Source organism: Pocillopora damicornis, chromosome 5 (genome assembly GCF_964200805.1).
Source record: "Pocillopora damicornis chromosome 5, jaPocDami1.2, whole genome shotgun sequence".
NCBI lineage: Eukaryota > Metazoa > Cnidaria > Anthozoa > Scleractinia > Pocilloporidae > Pocillopora > Pocillopora damicornis.
Genome location: NC_142674.1, coordinates 6,455,737 through 6,475,053, shown reverse-complemented (window position 1 = coordinate 6,475,053; position 19,317 = coordinate 6,455,737). Strand labels below are relative to the sequence as shown.

The 19,317-nt window shown below is 37.8% G+C and overlaps 2 protein-coding genes across 2 annotated transcripts; one reads left to right on the top strand and one right to left on the bottom strand.

Moving 5' to 3' along the window:
- Positions 1-210: 210 nt before the first annotated feature.
- Positions 211-3,857, bottom strand: LOC113677697 (uncharacterized). The gene is made up of 4 exons (XM_027194531.2): positions 3,733-3,857; positions 3,534-3,611; positions 1,845-1,978; positions 211-804 (listed from the first exon to the last, which is right to left on the bottom strand). The coding sequence occupies exons 1-4, from the start codon at positions 3,809-3,811 to the stop codon at positions 529-531; spliced, it is 567 nt and encodes a 188-aa protein (XP_027050332.2). The 5' UTR covers positions 3,812-3,857; the 3' UTR covers positions 211-528.
- Positions 3,795-19,054, top strand: LOC113682418 (protein DENND6A). Its single transcript, XM_089207985.1, has 23 exons — positions 3,795-4,085; positions 4,221-4,259; positions 6,194-6,236; positions 6,696-6,805; positions 7,546-7,626; positions 7,875-7,925; positions 8,728-8,782; positions 8,883-8,962; positions 10,240-10,314; positions 10,407-10,462; positions 11,093-11,153; positions 11,247-11,308; positions 12,158-12,253; positions 12,562-12,656; positions 13,329-13,394; positions 14,111-14,175; positions 14,367-14,399; positions 14,630-14,686; positions 15,344-15,397; positions 16,117-16,226; positions 17,001-17,103; positions 17,446-17,520; positions 17,953-19,054. Exons 1-23 carry the CDS (start codon positions 3,810-3,812, stop codon positions 18,073-18,075), a joined length of 1,866 nt encoding a protein of 621 aa, XP_089064111.1. The 5' UTR covers positions 3,795-3,809; the 3' UTR covers positions 18,076-19,054.
- Positions 19,055-19,317: the final 263 nt, after the last annotated feature.

Below are 19,317 nucleotides of genomic sequence, written 5' to 3'. Positions count from 1 at the left end.
TTCGTGTGTATCGGACAACCCTAAAATTTACCTGCCTACCCCCCCTCCCTCCCCCGGCCAAGGCCCTGTAGTACCAGTATTTTAATGATCCTTCCCTCGTCTCTTTCTCTGTCGTTTGTCACCTCGTGTGCGAAACAGGAGGGGGAAGGGATTAAAATTAAAAAAAAAAAACCGACCACAAGCCCTTTACTTTCGAGTCCACTAGACCTCTTATTATAGAAATGCAAATTTATTCTTCTGATTAGGACTACATAATCCTGTCCACACTCGTCCAAATAAGTTGTCCAGTAATGACGAACTTTTACAAGGTTATCCGACGTAATGTAAACGGTAAACATTCCATTCGTTTTCCCAATAAGGCCAAAAGTTATTGCAGCGTTTCGAGGTAAAAACGCCGTTTTCAAATTGGAAGTGTAAACCTGGCCTACATACAGTAAATCTCACAGAAATAGTCACTGGAAAAAGAATTAATATCAAACCAGATTATATTAAATTGAAGATTTTATGTGAACCGACTTTAAATTCGTGTCATCTCCTTTTCCTCCTCCTTTCCGCTTTTTTCGTTGTAGTTTTCTGTGTGTTTTGCCGTAGAAGTGTGCTAGCCGTTGTCAGTGTTTTCACCTCTTCAATAACTGGCTTAACAAGTCCTTTCACCGGTTTTGTGATAACAAAATTCTCTTCTGTAACATGGCCACAGTCTATTTCATGGGTTGCAATTTCATCAGAGTCTCCACAAATATCCTCATCATTTTCTTCTGAAGATTCTTCGTTGCTGTCGCTCTGGGTTTCCACTAATGCAAGATTCTATGCAATGAAGATGATTCAATTAAAAATAAGAATTAAATACACATTCAAATGTTGGTCAAGGTTGACATAAAATCTGGAGTAACATTATCATTGCCAAGAGAGGAACAAAACACATATCACACATGTCCCCCAATCCCCCCCCTCAAACAATCACACATGTCCCCCAACCCCCCCTCAAACAATCACACATGTCCCCCAACCCCCCCTCAAACAATCACACATGTCCCCCAACCCCCCCTCAAACAATCACACATGTCCCCCAACCCCCCCTCAAACAATCACACATGTCCCCCAACCCCCCCCTCAAACAATCACACATGTCCCCCAACCCCCCCTCAAACAATCACACATGTCCCCCAACCCCCCCTCAAACAATCACACATGTCCCCCAACCCCCCCTCAAACAATCACACATGTCCCCCAACCCCCCCCCCACTCAAACAGACCAGGAAGCATTCCCTCCATTTCAGCAAAGTCCATAAGAAGAGGACTTTACTTGCATCTTACTCCCAGAGTTCCATATGGCACGTCAACATCAATTTTTTTCACTGATTTTTTTAAGACTCAGGTGACGGATTTGGCCAAGAAAGGAGGGACTGCTACCTCTAATACTACCTCCCAAAATATAATGACAGATACTTAATTTCTAGAATGAAAGCAGCCCCCTGTTTGAAGCTGTTTGTCCTACAAGACAAACACAATTAAGAAAAAATAATACATCAATGCCAAAAACACCTTGCTTCTAGTGCATGCAATGCATCCTGTGGCCAGGTGCTCCAGCATGCAATCTTACTTGCAGAAAATAATTGGGATGCATTTTTTTCTCTGTCAATCCTTTGGCCCTTAAGAGTGACTAACATCTAATTTCTCCTTACAATATCTTCCCTGAATCAAACATCAAGGCCAAGGGAATGATCACCCACTAAAGCAGCTTCTGATTTTTCAACAAATTCTCCTTGTCAGCACCTCAGGAAGGTTATAGAGAACAGTAGGAAGAATATACATTCTGATGTTAGGGTATAGAGTGTTGTGCTTACCATTTCAATAAATGGAGCACCATCGTCGACACTTTCAATATCCAATTCCGTGGGAGACTTCACTTGAAGTTCTTGTTCCAATGCTAACTCTGCTTCTCTCATTACTGGCAAGAAATCCTTCACACGGCTTAAAACTGTAAGAAAAAATACTGTTCATGGCATTGCAAAAGATATTTTTTAATCTCGTCTCAAGTGTGGGACAAGAAAAAAAAAATTCTGAGTCCTATGAGGAACTGAACCTCAGACCTTAGGATTCCACGCTCTGATGCTCAACCACTGAGCCAGAAAGACTCTATGGTGAGAAAGGCCCATTACAAAGTTCATATACGACACACATCCTGCATACTGCTAAGATCAGCAAGGTCAATATTGTCATGTTTTGTAAATAGAATAAGAAAAATGGTAAGTTTTGAGCTTGGTAAAGAAATATAGAAAGATGTTTTTTTGTGTCTTCTTATGAGTGTGGGACAAAGAAAAAATCCTGAATCCCTATGTTATTGGCATTGTAACAGACTCCCTTGTGCCTAGTTATGATAACCCTTTCATCCCTTGGTCTGACAGTAAATCAAATTTAAAGGTCACAACAATAAAGAAAATGATCACCAATTCAGGAAGCTGCTGATCATCAAAAAAGTTCTCCTTATCAGTAGTAGAGGAAACATAAAGAGAACAGTGTGGAGGATATGAACACCAAGGTAAGGGTTTTAAGGGTTAAGTGTTATGATGTAGTTTCCTTATTTTTAGGCCCAGATAGCTCAAAGAGGAAGCTGATGTCTGTCTAAAGACTTGCTGCCTTGGATTGATTATCATCTAACTTCTTCTAACATTACCATCCCCTAAACAAACATCAAAGTTATGAGAATAAACAAGATGATCTGACATCCCCAACTACTGAGCAACCTTGGATCATCTAACAAATCCTCCTTAACAGTATCCTCAGAAATGTATAGAGAACAGTGTGGAGAGTAAAGAGTTGAAAGCTTTATCAAGAAAATCCAAGTCTCATTTGCATCTGTAATATAGGTTCCCCTGGGTAACAAGAAAGTGATTCTGACTCATTGCTAAATTTCATCTAAGTATCCAGTGATTCTAAGCCAAGTTTGCATCTTGCATGGTGAACTGTTTTTATACGGCATTTTACCCCTTCTTGTATTGATTTTTCACCAGTTTAGAGAGCCATTACAGTAATATATGAACGAAGAAATGAATAAAAAATAAAATTTACACAACTCCTCACTAGATGGATTCATACTCAAACCTTTCAGAACGTGGCCTAACAAGCTAATCATTTTCCCATTGATCCTAAGAGTGACTAAAATCTATTTTCTCCCTACAACGAACACCACCCCTGAATCACACATGAAGGTCACGAGAATAAAGGAAATGTTCATAAAACAAAAAAGCCCTCGATTATCACACAAATTACACTTGTAAGATATTTCATCGAGAACAGTAAGCAGAATATGCATACTGACGTTAGGGTGTATGGGTTAAGCCACCGCATTTAACACGAGTAATGTTAAGTATAAATTGTCTTTAATAAACACCTCATCGTCTTTTAACCTTATTTCTGATCTGCGTATGAAAATTTAAAGTTTCATATCGGGTATCAACATTGGAATCATACATCTCTACAAGGAAGGAAGCCTCCACCACGGTAAACTGTATTTTATCATAGCGGCATATTACCTGAAGACGGTTTGCAGGTCTGTACAGGAATTCTATTTTCCACCTTGCTTTTCCTAGTTATCAGAAGCTTGGAATTCTCTACGACAACAAAAAATTAGACTAAGTCAAAAGTACTCGTTTAGCGAGAAATAACGCCAAACGATTCGCAATTAAGCTACGTAGATGATACAAATTATATATTTAGGCTCAGTTGATTTACCATGCTTGATTGGAAGATGTAAAAGTTCGTCGGAATAGGAAATCTGTCGTGATTTCTGTCCATCGCTACATGACGCCATGTTGGAACAACAAGTGAGCACGAGGAAATGTTTATTTCCCGGAAGACGTCGCGAGCTCTCAACTGCCGTTTTACCGGAAATGACGTCAGAGAACCGAATATCCGCCGGAGAAAACACAGATGGTTCCTCAAGAAAGATGGCGGAATGCGACTGGGAAGAAATGTTCCTTCGTAGTGAATACGATGGTCCAATTTTACCGTGGGATCGTTTTAGAAGATGGGTTACATGCTTTTGTATTGTGACGTTTGACTTAGAGCTTGGTCAAGCGTTAGAGGTGGGCTGCAGCGAGTGTTTCATTGATGTGATTTACGGTTCGAAAAACGCGCAGTCTTGAGCGCTGAAAACAGCATAATTAAACATGCGGTTATGATGAGTTTGTAACGGATTTTCCTGTTTTTCTTTGTTACAGCTGGTTTACCCCGAACATATTGAACTAACAGACCGTGAGGTAAGATATACATAAAGCAAACACACGTAAGTACCTTCGGGCCATGAATTATTGTACGTACATAGTACATTCCATTTTATTCTTTGATCAACCTAATGTAATTTATGGCTCGTTTCTCTTACGCCAGTCTATGTGTTTATTTCATAAGTAATTTAAATGGCCTTAGTCTGGTTTGATAGTATTGTAGAATAGTTTTCTTGTGATTCTGTCAACTAAATCATTTTTTGTTTACCCGTCTGTGCTGGTTCGTGTTCTTACCAAGAAATTGAATTAATTTCCAGCCAAATCAGTGGACAATATATTATTCTAAAACTTTTCATCTCTATTAATTTTTTTTCACCGTAAAATTTGTTTAGTCATTCATTTTACATAACGATAAATCGCTTACAGTTGTTCTTCTGTGCGCCCTTGACCTTTGGTGGAAAATACCCCAAAAAATGGGATTTCCTTAGATATATTGGATCCTCTGTCATAGAAGAAGTCTAAATGATACATCAGTGATGACGATAGGGATGCTTAGATACATAATTGTTTTGGGAATTATTTTCTTGCTGTCTATATTGAAACTTTTGTTGATAGAGGGCAAACACTACATTTATATTGATCATCAAATATGATGAAATCTAAGATGGAGATTGGAAAATTAAGCTTTGGGATCCTGTGAAATTTTAGATACCAGAAATTTATGACTAATTGAAGCTGTGTCTATTTAAAGTGGTCTGAACAATTTTTTTGTTGGGTGGTTATCACTATCTCTTGTTTTCTTTGCTGTTGTTTGAGGCAGAATATGAGACATTTTCAGAAGTAAATATTTATTTTATTTGACAGCCGCTAAACATTCAGATGGCTGAAAAACAGTGTAATGTTTTTTTTACATGATAAAAGAGATCTGCAAAAAATGATATGTAAATGTCTGTAATATTTATAGCTGTTTTCCTTTGGCTAATGATGTGAATTTCTACTTTTACCCATGAGAGTGATTAGTTCTCAAGTAAATCAATAAATGCAATTTTGATGTGCTATCAAACTGACAGGTAACAAAAAAGTTAAAGAAGTGATCAACTTGCTGGCACTAATACATGTAGTTATTGTTTGGTTATTTTATTCATAGCTAACATGCAAAATTGATATGCATGTACTTTCAATTGATAATTTTATGTGATTTAAATGTAAGATCTAAGAGATTTAAGACAGCTGGCTTTTAAAAAGATCTCAGTCATACAAAGTTAAACTTGATGTTGTATTAAAAGATTTGTCACCATCTTTATCAATTTTTTTGCCATAATTAATCGTGAATTATTTTTTCATTTTAATCTTTTTACTGTTCTCACAAATGTGTATGTAAGTAAAAAGTAAAGCTATTATACAGGCCCAAGTGGCCCATGGGGCCAGCACTTAACTCTGGTTTGCTTAGTATGAAGCAGCTAGGAGTATTGCTACTCCCCTCTGAATGGGATGCCAGTCCATCGCAGGGCTACCCCCAGCATATTTGCTGGTACCCATTTGTACACCTGGGTGAAGGGAAGCACTCTGAGAGTAAAGTGTCTTGCCTGAGAACACAACACAATGACCCTGGCCAGGGCTTGAACCCGGACCACTTGTTCCAGAGTCGAGCGCACTAACCATGAGGCCACCGCACCTCCACATCAAATGTGTATGACCTAGTGTAAAAAAAGAACAATGTAGTCTTTGTAAATGTTGTGTCAATTTTTTAAAATTGACTTGACTTGAAAGTTATATAATTTTGCTTCCAAGTAAACAAAAAGGGCAATTAAAAAAAAAGAAATCAACTGCTACTTCTTTTACAGGCATGCACTACTGATAGTGAGAAAGAAATATGCAAGTTCAGTTTAAAACAAAGCTTGGTGATTTTGAGAAGAGAATCATTCTATATCCTTTTATTTTGTGGCTGACTGTTTTTATTCCGCTTGCAGAAAACAAGCATCTGTTATCTGGCCTTTCCTGACTCAAACTCAGGTAGAGAATGTTTGTAAAGGTTTGAAGAATCTTACTCGGGTGGCTAAGGATTCCCAGCTTTAGGCTGCTTCTTCTAACATCTAATGCAGAGAGCTTTATTAATAACAAGATATGATTCAACATGCACACAATCAGATTGTTAGTTCTTCACTGTGGCTGCTACACATTTCCTTGGTAAATAATTATGAGGATTTGATGTTAGCTAGGATCAAGACAACAACTTTTCCCAGATAAGTTTGAGTATTCTTATCCGTATCACTGTTATAACAGGAAGAAGTCATATGTTTACCACCTCTGAGGATTAAAGGTTTAAAAAGTCTTACTTGGTAGCCTAGGATCCCTAGCATTAGGTTGCATCTTCTAGCATCAGAAGCAAGGAGGTTTTGTTGATAAGTGTTTTAAGTGGATCTGAAGTAATTGCAATTAATAGTCTGTTTTGTTGGGATATTTCTCTGGCAGGATGCATGGGAGATACCCAGTTTCATTTCCGCATCAGATGTAGTCCTCGTAGTTGCCAGCGGAGCCAACTTGTGACAAGATTTGAAGATGAAGTTCCACTAGCATATAGGGTATGCAGTTATTTTACATAAACTTCGATTCATTGTTATCGGTATCTTGTGGTCAGGCATGTGCTCTGATTGTGTACAGACCCATAGGTGAGGATATTAGTCCTGTAAAGAACTGTTGTTGGTATCTATAATGTTCCATGTACGTCATTAGGACTATGGGACATGAGAGTCAACGGGCCACATTGTTGTAAGGAGCATGCTTTGATTAAAGTTGTGGTCAGTGTCAATCCTATTGTATTGTTGTATTGTTGGTCATCTGACCCCAGACAGCACAGCATTGGTAACAGCTGATATTTTGATGGCTTGACTGGTATTTGTTTACATTTGATGGATTAGCTTATTACTTTCAAATAACAATGTTTCTCTTAACTCCGTACACCATACCATCAGTATGCATATTCTTCCTCCTGTTCTCTATACATTTCTCATGGACTAACAAGGAGAATTTGTTGCACAATCAAGAGCTTCTTGTGTGGGTGTTCATTTCCTGTACTCTCATAACCATAATGTTTCATTCATTAGTGATGATGAATAAAGAATTTGGATGCTTGTTGCTCTTAAGGGTTTAAGGGTTAACTTCGTCCAATAACTAATTGTTAATTACTTGCCTTAAGTGGCTTTTTTAGTGAACTGAGTGTGCAGTATATGAATATATACAATGTCAATGCCACAAAAGGATTGGTGTTTTGATGAATGCACTAAGCATAGCATGAATTTTCTGTGTGCTTTCATTTTTGCAGAGTGACCCCGCTCATTTTTATGGCTTTGCATATTTCCGTCAAGTTAAAGATCCTTCTATTCAGAGGGGTTATTTTCAAAAGGTAATTAATTGTCTTGCATCTTACAAAATCTGTGGAATTTTTTAGTACGTTCTTTTCAACCTAAAAGGTCTATCTGTTTCCAGTTATTTGCTCTCAGACTGTACAATTTGTCTTGTTTTGCACACACCTCTCTATACACTGTAGACAGGTTTTGATTTTGTTTTTTATTTCTTATATTTTGTGTTTTCTTTTCAAGAATGTACATAATTGTAATATCTTATGATATTTTTTGTTTTATTGTCTTCCAGTCAGTTGTATTGATTTCGAGGCTGCCCTATGTCAACCTGTTCTCAGAAGTGGTGAGTCTCACTGAGTGTTGTATCTTATTCATGTCTCCTTTCAGGGAGGGGACAGCAGTGGGAGAAGGTAGGAAAGAAGTAGAAGCTAGGGAGTGGGGGGTACATGTTAGGGAAAGTGAGGCAAGGAGTAAAAGGAAGTGGTGAGGCAAGGGGTAGAAGGAAAGAGGGCACAGAAATGAAGGGATTGGGGAGATGGAAGGAGACATGGGTAACAATGGATAACAAGGGGGTGAAAGGATAAACATAGAGGAAGGTTGAAAGAGGAAATGGGAGAGAAGGGGTTGGGGGATATGGAAGGAAGAAGAAAGTAAGGACAGGTAACAGGGGCCTGAAGGTAGATGCTAAGGGAAGAGTAGGAAAGAGGACATGGAGGAGGAAGGGACAGGAGGATGTTGAGGACGAAGGAGGTAGGGTTATGGTAGATGCTGGAAGGGAGTAGGAAAGAGTGTGTGGAAGAGGTGGGGAGTAAGGACATGGAGGAGGAGGAAGTTTGAACAGGCAATAGGTTCATGAGAGGGCTATGGAGGAAGAGGGAACTTGGGTGGGGCAGAAGGGAGGCAAATGGAAAATCTAGGTGGGTGCAAGGTGTGGAGGAAGGAGGGGTTGGACAGAGTAAGAAGTAATAGAGGAGAGGATGAAGTGAAAAACAAAATGAAAGATCAGCTATCTTTTTTAAGGGCTACTCTTATTCATTTTATTTGAAATCATTAACAGGGAGGTGGTAAGTTCATTATTTTGCAAATGGTTTTTGAGTAAATCATTTTGAATTTTTGTGGGATGTGTTCTCATTCCTTGTCAACAGGTTCAGCTGATAGCTCCAAGCTTCTTTGAGAATGGAGAACTCTCCTTAGAGACAGGTATTATTCACAAAACAAATCTTCATTAAAAAAGGCTGTGGTTAGAGTAGCTTTCTTGTCCCAGATGAAATTCATGAACACTTTCAATTATTTTTGGCAGTTTGTCATGATATTGATCAGTGGCCCTACCCTGAGGCTGGACACACCCTGCAGCTACCCCTGATGGGAAATGTCATGCAGGTATCAAAATAATTTCTATTTAAAACGGTATTCGTTAATATTTTGTTATCTAAACAACTGTAATGTATATGTAAACTCAATAACAAGTGACCTCAGTCTTAATCCCTAAGAATGTGCGGCTTCTAATTTCTCCTCACAGTATCTGCCTTTAATCAAATGTTAAGGCCATAAAAATAAAGGAAATGATGATGATAATCATCACCATTCACTTGCTTTTTCTAACAATTATATGAAATAAATTTATAGTATTATAATTGTAAGGCAGGGAGACCCCAAGAAACCACTGGGCGTATGGGAGAGGCCACCTCACACACAACATTATGCTAAAAAAGAATAAGTGTTGCAAATGGACAGCTTGGCCAATTCAGTGATTATTTTTGTTAAAAGTCTCACATTTTTGTTTTAAAACTAAGGAGACTCAACATTTTGAATGACTGAGACAGGTTCACCAATTGAAGAAGCTCCTGATCATCAAACAAATTCTCCTTGTCTATATTGTAGGAGATGACATAGAGAACAGTGTAGAGAATATCAATACTCATGTTAGGGTGTAGAGGGTTAATCCTTTGATTCCCAAGACTGACCAAAAAGGAATTTCTCCTTTCACCATTAATGCATTTTAAAGCAGAGAAGGGATTAGAAGAAAGAAGATTATGAACTAGGGAATTTTGTTTGAGTTGACACCAAACTGTCAAAGCTAAGATTACGAGAAACATGAGACAGTGAGTAGAATTCATATTTAGGTCTCAAAATGGTGGCCAGGGGTGAAAATGGTTTCAAAAAATTTTTATAATTGAAAAAAGGGGTAACTGACAAATAATTAGGTACCTTATATACCCTGTATACCTTCTTGAAGGATTAATAGCATATTGAATATTAATAAATACCACATAGGTGAATAGTATTTTTTGCACATGCTGATTGGCTAGTTTGGAAGTGAATAGTGAGTACTATTCACTTCCAAACAGATGATGAGACAAAATCAGGTGTCAAGGGTTGATTTCCGATGATTTTTTTGGAATAAACTTACTTTTTAGGTATCTGTGTGCTATAAACAATTATTTACCTCAGTGTCGGTGAAAGTGGTGGATATTTACCTTCAGGGGTGAAACTGTAAGCAGAAATGAGATGCTACTCAGTCACTATTAGGGGTTAAAAGGTTACTGTGTAATTCAGGAGTGATATTTTAAGGAGAAATTAGATGCCAGTCAGAGGCCAAGAGTTAATTGATAATAGCTGATATATAATTTTTATCTTAATGTGTTCCAATTTTTTAGGTTCGAGTTCCATCAAGAGGTGACAAACCAGGAGCTGTTTCCTCACCAGACCATCCTCTTCCTAATCATATTGTGGTGTGTTGAGTTTGTTAATGATTAAATTTGATTTCTTATTAGTGAACAGTGTGAGAGATACAGAAACTGATTTGCTTTTTATTCATTTTCAGCCACAGATGCCATCTCCTAAGGTTATCCCAACTCTCAAGGACCCAGACATCTTTAGGTACTGCAACTAGCTTTGCTCACTGGTAGCCATACTTTGAAAATAAAACCATCATAGTTCCCACATAGCTAAAACTGATAGCTAGAACTTTAAACTTTAACTTTCAGGGGAGCAGGGATGGCACAGTGGTGAGAGGGTTAGCCTCTCTCCACTGTGGCCCAGGTTCAATTCCAGGACCTGGTGTCACATGTGGGTTGAGTTTTTATTGTTTCTTCTTGTCCCTGCTTCAAGGGTTTTTCTCCAGTTCCTCCAGTTTTCCTCCCTCCACAAAAACCAAAATTCTAGGTTCCAATTCAGCCTGAAAACAGTGGAAAAGAAGAGCCACTTTAGAGAATGTCCACTGCAAAATCCCAATTATTTATTTATTTTGTTTAAGAGTAGTAATTAAAAAAAGTAAATAAATGCAGTTCAGATTTCTCTTATTACACGATTTTACATTTTAAGTGAGGTATTTCTTGTTCCTTACAGTCAGGGATTGGAGGCTTTTGTAGCATGCTACCCTTAAAATCCCAGATTTGCCCCCAGTGTTCAAGACATGCCCTCCCTAATCCATCCTGATTTTCAGACAGATTAGAGACAATAAACAATTATTGTAGTTGTTTATAACATTTATTTGATTTTGATTTTCAGATGCTTGCAATCAGTTCTTCCACATATTCATCTCTTATGGGAGTTAGCATTGACCAATGAGGTAGTACAGAACTTTAACTTTCTATAGATTCAATTAACTTTTGGTATGGCATCCCTTTATTAATGGATTTATGCTTCACTTCCTTCCTATCAGCCTATTGTTGTGATGGCTCCTTCACCTACAATTTGTTCAGAGACTGTTCAAGCTCTTGCAAGGTAAATGAATTATTCTGGAGTCACAGATCCAGAACACACAGTTCATAGTACACACAGTGTCTGCATTTTGATTTATACATGTAACTAATGATATGGTGGAAGTAAAAAGATCTAAGTTGGGGAGTTTCAAAAGCTTGCTAAATTTATAGTCAGTATGTTTTCATATAACTGTGTATGATAAGCCAAACAAAATAGAACTTTGTATGTGCATGTTTTGAAAAATGAAGTTCACAGTAACTCTATAATACCAAAATATCAAGTGCTATTTTATTAAGAAGATGTTATTTTCTGAAAGGATGTAGGACACTTGCACAAGTCAAAGGCAAAATGATATTTACTTATGATAAGATCGTTAACAATGTCACCTTCTTATAAAGAGCATTTTCATTGGATGTTATAAGATCCAAGCCAAAGTCATCACAACAACCAATCAGGAGCCAGTGAGAACTCAGATGGAAAACAGGCAACTGTTCAAAGAGAGCATCTTATGTCTGATTGGTGGAGACTGCTGCAGCAACAATTTTGACATACACAATTGTCACAAGATCCTGTACATGGATTTTTTACTTAGTCCTATTTGTCCTTGTTTGCTCATTGCACACTGCAAATAAACACGTTCTGTTAATCTCTAGCTTGTTTCCTTATATCACTAGACCTGTTTCTTCAGACAGTGTGCCAGAGACAATGGCATATTAAGTTTTCAAAACTACAGCTGCAGAGTAGCAAACATTTTCTTTTCACAAAATAATATGACTGATTATTTTGGGTCATTTGCAGTAAATTAAGAGATTACAAAAATGTTTATTGCATGGGGCTGATCAATATTGTTACTTGTTTGTTTTTTTATAGTTTGATCTCACCGTTACACTACTGTGCAGACTACAGACCGTTTTTCACTATTCATGACACAGAATTTAAGGAATATACCACAAGAACCCAAGCTCCGTAAGTTTTTCAAATCTCTCTGCATTAGTGTTTAATTGTGATAAATAGTTGTCCTTAGGGATGAAGTAAGTTAAGTTAGCACCTGTGATTTTTTCCCGTATAGGCATACTCTTTAAATTAGCATTTTGATTCCGAGCCAGAGATCTCTATGGCATAATGGTGAATAGAAGGGAAGTAATGCCAATGATAATAACAATAATAATAATAATAACTTATAATTATAATAATAACTTATAATAATAATAATAATAATAATAATAATAATAATTTGTAATAATAATAATTTTGGATTGTAACTGTGATTTTAGGCCAGGAGTCATTCTTGGGGTCACGAATCCTTTCTTTGCCAAAACTCTTCAACACTGGCCGCACATGGTCAGAATAGGAGAAATGTCAAATCTTGGTAAGTGTCTTTCTGAGTTTTGGAAACTCTGATAATTGCATTGTAAGCTATGAATACCCAGTCATTATGAAAACTTTTAGTAGTCTACTCACCTGCCACGTGGGAGGTGTATTAACCTAATAGTTAGTCAGCTGTATGCTGAGTCGGATCTTTGTATTGTGTTCTTGAGCTAAACTGTTTACTCTTAATCACCTAGTCATCTAGTTGTCTTCCTGTTTCGCCAATGTAGTACTTTTAGCAATAGGTGCAAGTTATGTAATAGATGACATTGGGGGAGGTGTATGTGAAGTGATCAGTGATCTTAATGAATCTCTTGGGCCGCGACATTTTTGAAAGCAAGCACGTTTGAAAGTTTCATGCAATGGACAGACATGTTTGTCTTTAGTTGGTTGTCACTTATTGATGTTATTTGTGATCAGTCATTACAAAATATAGCATGGAATCTATTTGTAAAATCAGGGCAAGTAGGTATTGATAGACATCAAGCATTTTTCGTCATTCATAGCTTTTAGTTACCCGGGTTTTCCTATAACACCATTAAGAGGCTACAGAGTAAGATTCCTTCCCCCCACCCCCTCCCCGACTGGACAATCTTGCTCATGCCCCTTAACACGGCGTTTCGGTGTATTAGTCTCAGGACTGACTGGCTGTCATTCTTCTCATTTCTTCTAGTTATATCATCAAGGAGATCTCCCGGTGTTGGTCAAAATGCCAAAAGAACGTTGTCGTCAAAGCCAGGTAAAGTAATGGCGTGATTGTGGTATAGGAGAACTTAATAATGATATCTCTGACGAGGAAGGTTCAAAATCAGGTTATTTTATCTTTTCTTTTATTTCTAGCCCAATCTGCTTCACCCACTCACTCCCAGGAACTGTACCTCTGAAAACTTATTTCTCTCTTTTCTCCTACCCCAATACATTTCTTTGTTGGTTGTTTATGCCGCGTTCTTTCGCGGAAAAATCTGCAAGATGATGATTTTCCAAATTCTAAACACCTGTGTTCGTGACAAATTTTAGGGAGAATTTCTCAATTTTTTTCCTTGGACTTGGAATGAAAGAAATGACCGAAAGCCTTAAGTTAATATTTTCTAACCAACTGGACAAGAAATTCAGAAAGCTGAAGCTTGTTTGCTTCACTTTCCAAAGCCATGAATTAGAAGACAGCCAAATTTTACCCTGCAAAGAGTCACATTTTTAGTGCCGCAAGATGTTTTTTCTGCTCTTGAGACCAGTTGAGGAGAGTTTTGTGAGGGGAGTGGCACTCATGTTTCTCAGTGCTAGATGCATCGGAGACCCCTTGCTGGCTTGCGTTGTTCAATGTCCTAGACATAACCACGGGCGAAGAAACAGTCGTGCAGTAGTAATGAGGGTGTGCTCACAAGATTTTAACAAGAAACTCTAAAGATTGGTATACTGCCATAATTTTTATATTTAGAGCCTTTTATTTCGCTTCAGGAATTTACACAAAGTACAAGCAATTTCTATCAAAGGATAAACTTATATTTAGAAGACTAAGCAAGGTGTGTATTTTGGTCTTATGTGCTATACTACCATTGGATGTAACATTAAACTTTAATCCATACAACTGCGCCGTTGCTGAAAAACTCAGAAATATATGCCTTGAAGATCATATGTGTTTACTGAAATGTTGTATGAATGTCAAGACTAAAATTTTACTTTTTCTGTTGCGTTTGTTACTTGTAATCAACAGGGTAACCATCCAAAAAGACCTCCGGAAGTTCAGGTAATGACCAGGTTGAAAATTATTGGCTCTCTTTTTTTGGTACACAAACCATGATGTCACTTCTTTAAAATTTTGATAATTGCCATAAATTTTTAAACTTCTCAATAAGGGTAAGCCCCCAACCTCCCTAGAAGAGGATAGTATTAGATAACTTATTTCGAAAACACGGTTTTGTGACTGTGATAACTTGGGCTAATGTGTGTTTCCTTCCATTTGTTTTTTGTTCACAGAATGCCATTTTAAGGAGACACATGTTAGAACTTACACAGAGCTTCATGATTCCACTGGTAAGATTACAAAATAGTCTGAAACGGCCCTTGGAAAACACGCCTCATGTAGGTCAAATACAAATTGCGGACTCCGACCTACTCCTTCCCCCCCTCAGGATGTGTCTTAATCGTTCTCTCCAGGCCCCTCCCCTCCCCCATTATCCGTTTTGCATTCTGTCCGACGCTTATTTTTTCATCTGTACCATAAATCAGATTAAGAACAAGGAACAGACCGAGACATTGAGGTGCAAGCTCGTATTCGAAAGAGCTGTTCGGTTCGGTCCAATTGCGACTGAGTTAGTTAAAGAAATTATGAATCTTTCTCATAAAAATGAACGACAATGGTTTTTGAATCTCAACGAAACAAGCCATTGATTTGCTCACTGATTTATGGTGTATAAGACCTGTAAATTGTTATGTTTTATCTACATATCGTAAACCCTTTAACTCCCACAGGTGAATAATATGCAACTTCTCCCTATAATATTCATATAATAACCAGCAAATAAGTATTGAGAGTACTACAACTTATCAGGTGGAAGTTGTTATCTTGATCTCGCACCAAATTCTCCCAACTAATTAACAAGGAAATGTGTAGCAACCGAGGTGAGAATTAACATCAGATCAAGGGAGTTCAAGGGTTAAAGACGATACTCTCGTTTTTTTCTTGCGCAGGAAAGATATGTTGCTAGTCTTATGCCTTTGCAAAGAAGTATCTCTCCTTGGAAGGTAAGAAATGGATGCTATTTGATTTAATGATATTAATGTGATATTTCAATCCCCTTTTGATAGCAAAGTGCACATGGCTTGCGGTGGATTTGCTTTAGTTCGAAATACGGATTTCTGTTAAAAATTCATGGATCGTTTTTAATAGTGATTTCCGTCCTTTGAGCATCATTCTCATTGTCTTTATAGGTATATCTCAGTCAATGTCATAGTTATTAACATTATCACCACTATCTGGTTATGTCTAGAAATGCACGCGGTAACGAAAATGGCAGATTTGACAAAATTTCGTCAAATCGAGCGAATGTTCATGAATTTGGCGATTTTGGCGAATTTTAGTCAATTCTTCAAAGCGAAATCAGCTTATCGGATTTGACGATTTGGCGAATGTTCGCCATTTTCGTTACTGCATGCATTTCTGGACATACCTCTCTCTATCATCATTGCAGCTTTCTTTTCATCTGTATCTCCACTGTATCTTTACTGTCAGCATCTTAAAACTTTGACTCCAATAATTGACCAAGACAAAATTTCTCCTTACATTAACAATACATATCAAGCAGAAAATTGAAGAGAATATAGATAAAATATCAGTTAGCGAATTGTAAATTGATCCAAAACTAAATTCTCCAAACTGATGTCATGAGAATTGTATGAGGGACAGTCAGGAGAATTACTAATGAGATCTTGGGACTGAAAGGGTTTTTTCTGTTTTTCCAAAGCATCCTCCTAGATTGCAGCCTTTTGATGCAGACGAATTTCTCACAACTTTGGAGCATTCTGGACCACAGTTGACATCCAGGTTGAAGGGGAACTGGGTAGGACTGTACAGGTAACAATGGAAATTCGATCATTTTATGAAGTCTTTGACAAACATAACGTAAGGGAAATTACTGAAATATTTTTTCAGTCGGAGTCTTACCAGTAATAAGCCGTTCAAACGTCAAATGCTTTTCTATGGAGCTACATAAATAGCATTTAACCCTCAGACTCGTAACTAATTTATCGTTAATGAGGATATGATCACCAAAAAAAAAAAACGCTCTTGGTTGTTAAACAAACAAATACTCCTCGTCAGCACCCCAAGAAATGTATATTCTATTCTAGAATGGAGAATATGCATACTGATGTTAGGATGTAAAGGGTTAATATACTCGAGGAGAGCTAAAAGATAAAGTAGGCTGATATTATTGGGAACTTGCCCTGCACGCGTTTAGGATCTGAATGTCGATAATGTTTTATTTTGAGGACGAGAAAATAATGGTTGGTAAAGAATTGTGCCCCTCTCAATCAAGAGCATCTTTGAGTTCGTAGCGTTTCCTTTCTTACTTCCTTTGTTTTGACTAGCTGTTATGATTACTTTGGTTTTACAACACTCAAGCGAGGCACGCTCTATGGAGGGAACAGCGAGCCAAAAAATTTCTCTCGTACATTTTGCCGAGTGATAATTCGGCGACAGTTTTAAGAGCTTTTCAGCGAATATATCACTTTGCGATAAACATCAATTGACAGAAACTGCCTGAGCCTAACTATTGCTTGTTAGAGGAAATTTTTGACTTTATGAATTGGTCGCTTGCTGATGTTTTGTTTTACATGTTATCTTAAGGAAATTTTTTAGATCTGCAAACTTTGAAGGTTGGTTGAGACATCGGCAACAAGAGATAAGACAGAAGCTGGAACTTCTTCATCTAGAGGCCCTTGGAAAGGCTGTAAGTAGAGTTTTATTCAATAATCCTTCGGACGCTATTTTACAATTTTAGACGCTATCGCTTGATTTTGGACACCTTTGATTTTGCGCTATTGTCTAACCTCAGACGCCAATATTGTCCAATGTCGGACGGTGTCACTTAATTTTGGATACGATCGTCTGATTTTAGATGCTATCGTCTTACGCTGCCATCCGATTTCGGACGCTATTGTCTAATTTTGGGCGGCATCGTCCAATTTCAGACACTATCGTCCTATTACAGACACTAGTGTCCACTAATGTGCTGTTTTGTTGTTGCTGTTGTTTTTTTTTTAATGAGTTTTTCATCCTCTTTTTTACGTAGGATGTTGTAGGTTGGATAAAAGACAAGCAGGAAGTTGAGACAGTTGATCTGTTCTTACAGATAAAAGAGAAGCTGGTATGTTAAAGTTGTGCCTTGGCTTTGCTTTTGATGGTTTTTCTTTTTTACTTGCGCGACAGACTGCGTCGAAAATGAAGGACTTCCCGTAGTTTGTAGGTAATTCGGTATTATTAACTGAGTTGATAACGTAATTGGGCCACCGTAAAGAGTTTCAAAGCTGACGTTTCGTGTGTTAGCTCTTCGTCAGAGCGAATGACGTTAACCTTTCGCCCTGACGAAGGGCTAACGCTCGAAACGTCATCCTTAAAACTCTTTACGATGGCCAAGTTACGTTATTAACTCAATTGATAAAACTAAGTTACCCCGTTATACTCACCCACTGACGCGGCACCACATTTTCTGTAGAAACTTGGCCCCTTGTGATGCTGTGTGATGTGCTGCATCGAGAGTTTCTTTCCTGGAATCTAATCAGGTTTATAAATCTTTCAGGCTGGTTCAGCGTCTCTGTACCCTCCTGTGAGCCTTGATGTCAAACAACAGTTGAAAGGTCACCTTTCATCAATTATCAGAACTCTTCCTGAAGACCTTCAGTTTGTTTTGAAGAATAGCTAACAACAAAGACTTATTCACAAGGAGTACTCCTCGGTTGCATGGAGAAATACGCCTTCAAAAACAACATTGCGTTTCCAATGGGGAACTGCTACTATATTCACCTGCACCACTTAAATCATTTCCAACTTTGTGATGCATACATAAAGGGGGTTCATCGTTAACTCTGTAGGCACTTTTAAACATTACAGTAAAATTTTATTTTTTCTAAGAAAACAATTGCTTTTCGCACGAGAGAGGTGGATGTGAAATTTATTTTGCCTTTTAAAATGCGATATAAAAGTTAAATAAATGTATCATAAATTCTTTAAACGGCCAATCAGAAGAGTAGAAAATACCTTTAAAAGCCAATGAGAGCCTAACAAGAAAAATACCCACAGCGCGGGAAAAATGTGGGCGACCAAATCGTCAGCGGTTTCAGTTTTACATCTTATTGGTTAAGAGAGAGGCGCGAGTTTTCTGGACCAATCATAAACAGAAGTAGAATAACACCAAAGAAGTCTCGGATTACTTCGACACTCCATTGAAAAATTGCCCTTTCTCGTTACAAAAAGTTAATATTAAAGAAAGAATTATTTATGGTGGACCCGACCTTGAAACAACTAAATGACAATATTTTGATGAATTTTCTTACGGAGCGTCTGTAATATTTCGTAATGATTAATAAGTGTAGTAGATTTCTGTGTAAATAATGTGTAAAGTCTATTTTTGTAAGTGGGAAGTTTTTATTTTGGAAATGGCGTAGCATGTAATTACATTTTAAAGATTTGTTAGCTCGGACATTTGTTTCCGTCAATGACAACTGTTGGCAACAGTGCTGTATGTTTTATTTTTATACGTTCATGTTTAAGGATATCTCCACCTTAGGAACAAAATTGTTAGTTATGTGATCCGAAACGTAGATTTGCTGTAAAAAGAGGGAAGTAAGCACACATGTGCAGTATAACATTAAATAGAATTGTCAGCCATTTCGAATTTTGAACAGGTGTTGTAGTAGTTTATGTGGCAATAAGAAGTATACAAACAAACACACACCGACATTGCAACGCGTCTCACCTCTGCCTCCACGGGATGCTACCTCGGTTGATTTCCTTCTCCCTTTCATCCAATATGGCGTCGGGCTCGGGCGAGTTCGGAGATGACTAACTACCACAATGTCTACGCCAAGGAGAGTGAGTGAGTGAGACGCATTTGCACATCTGAGTTCTCGCAAAATTCGTTCCTACGCTTCGCGTACCACGAGTT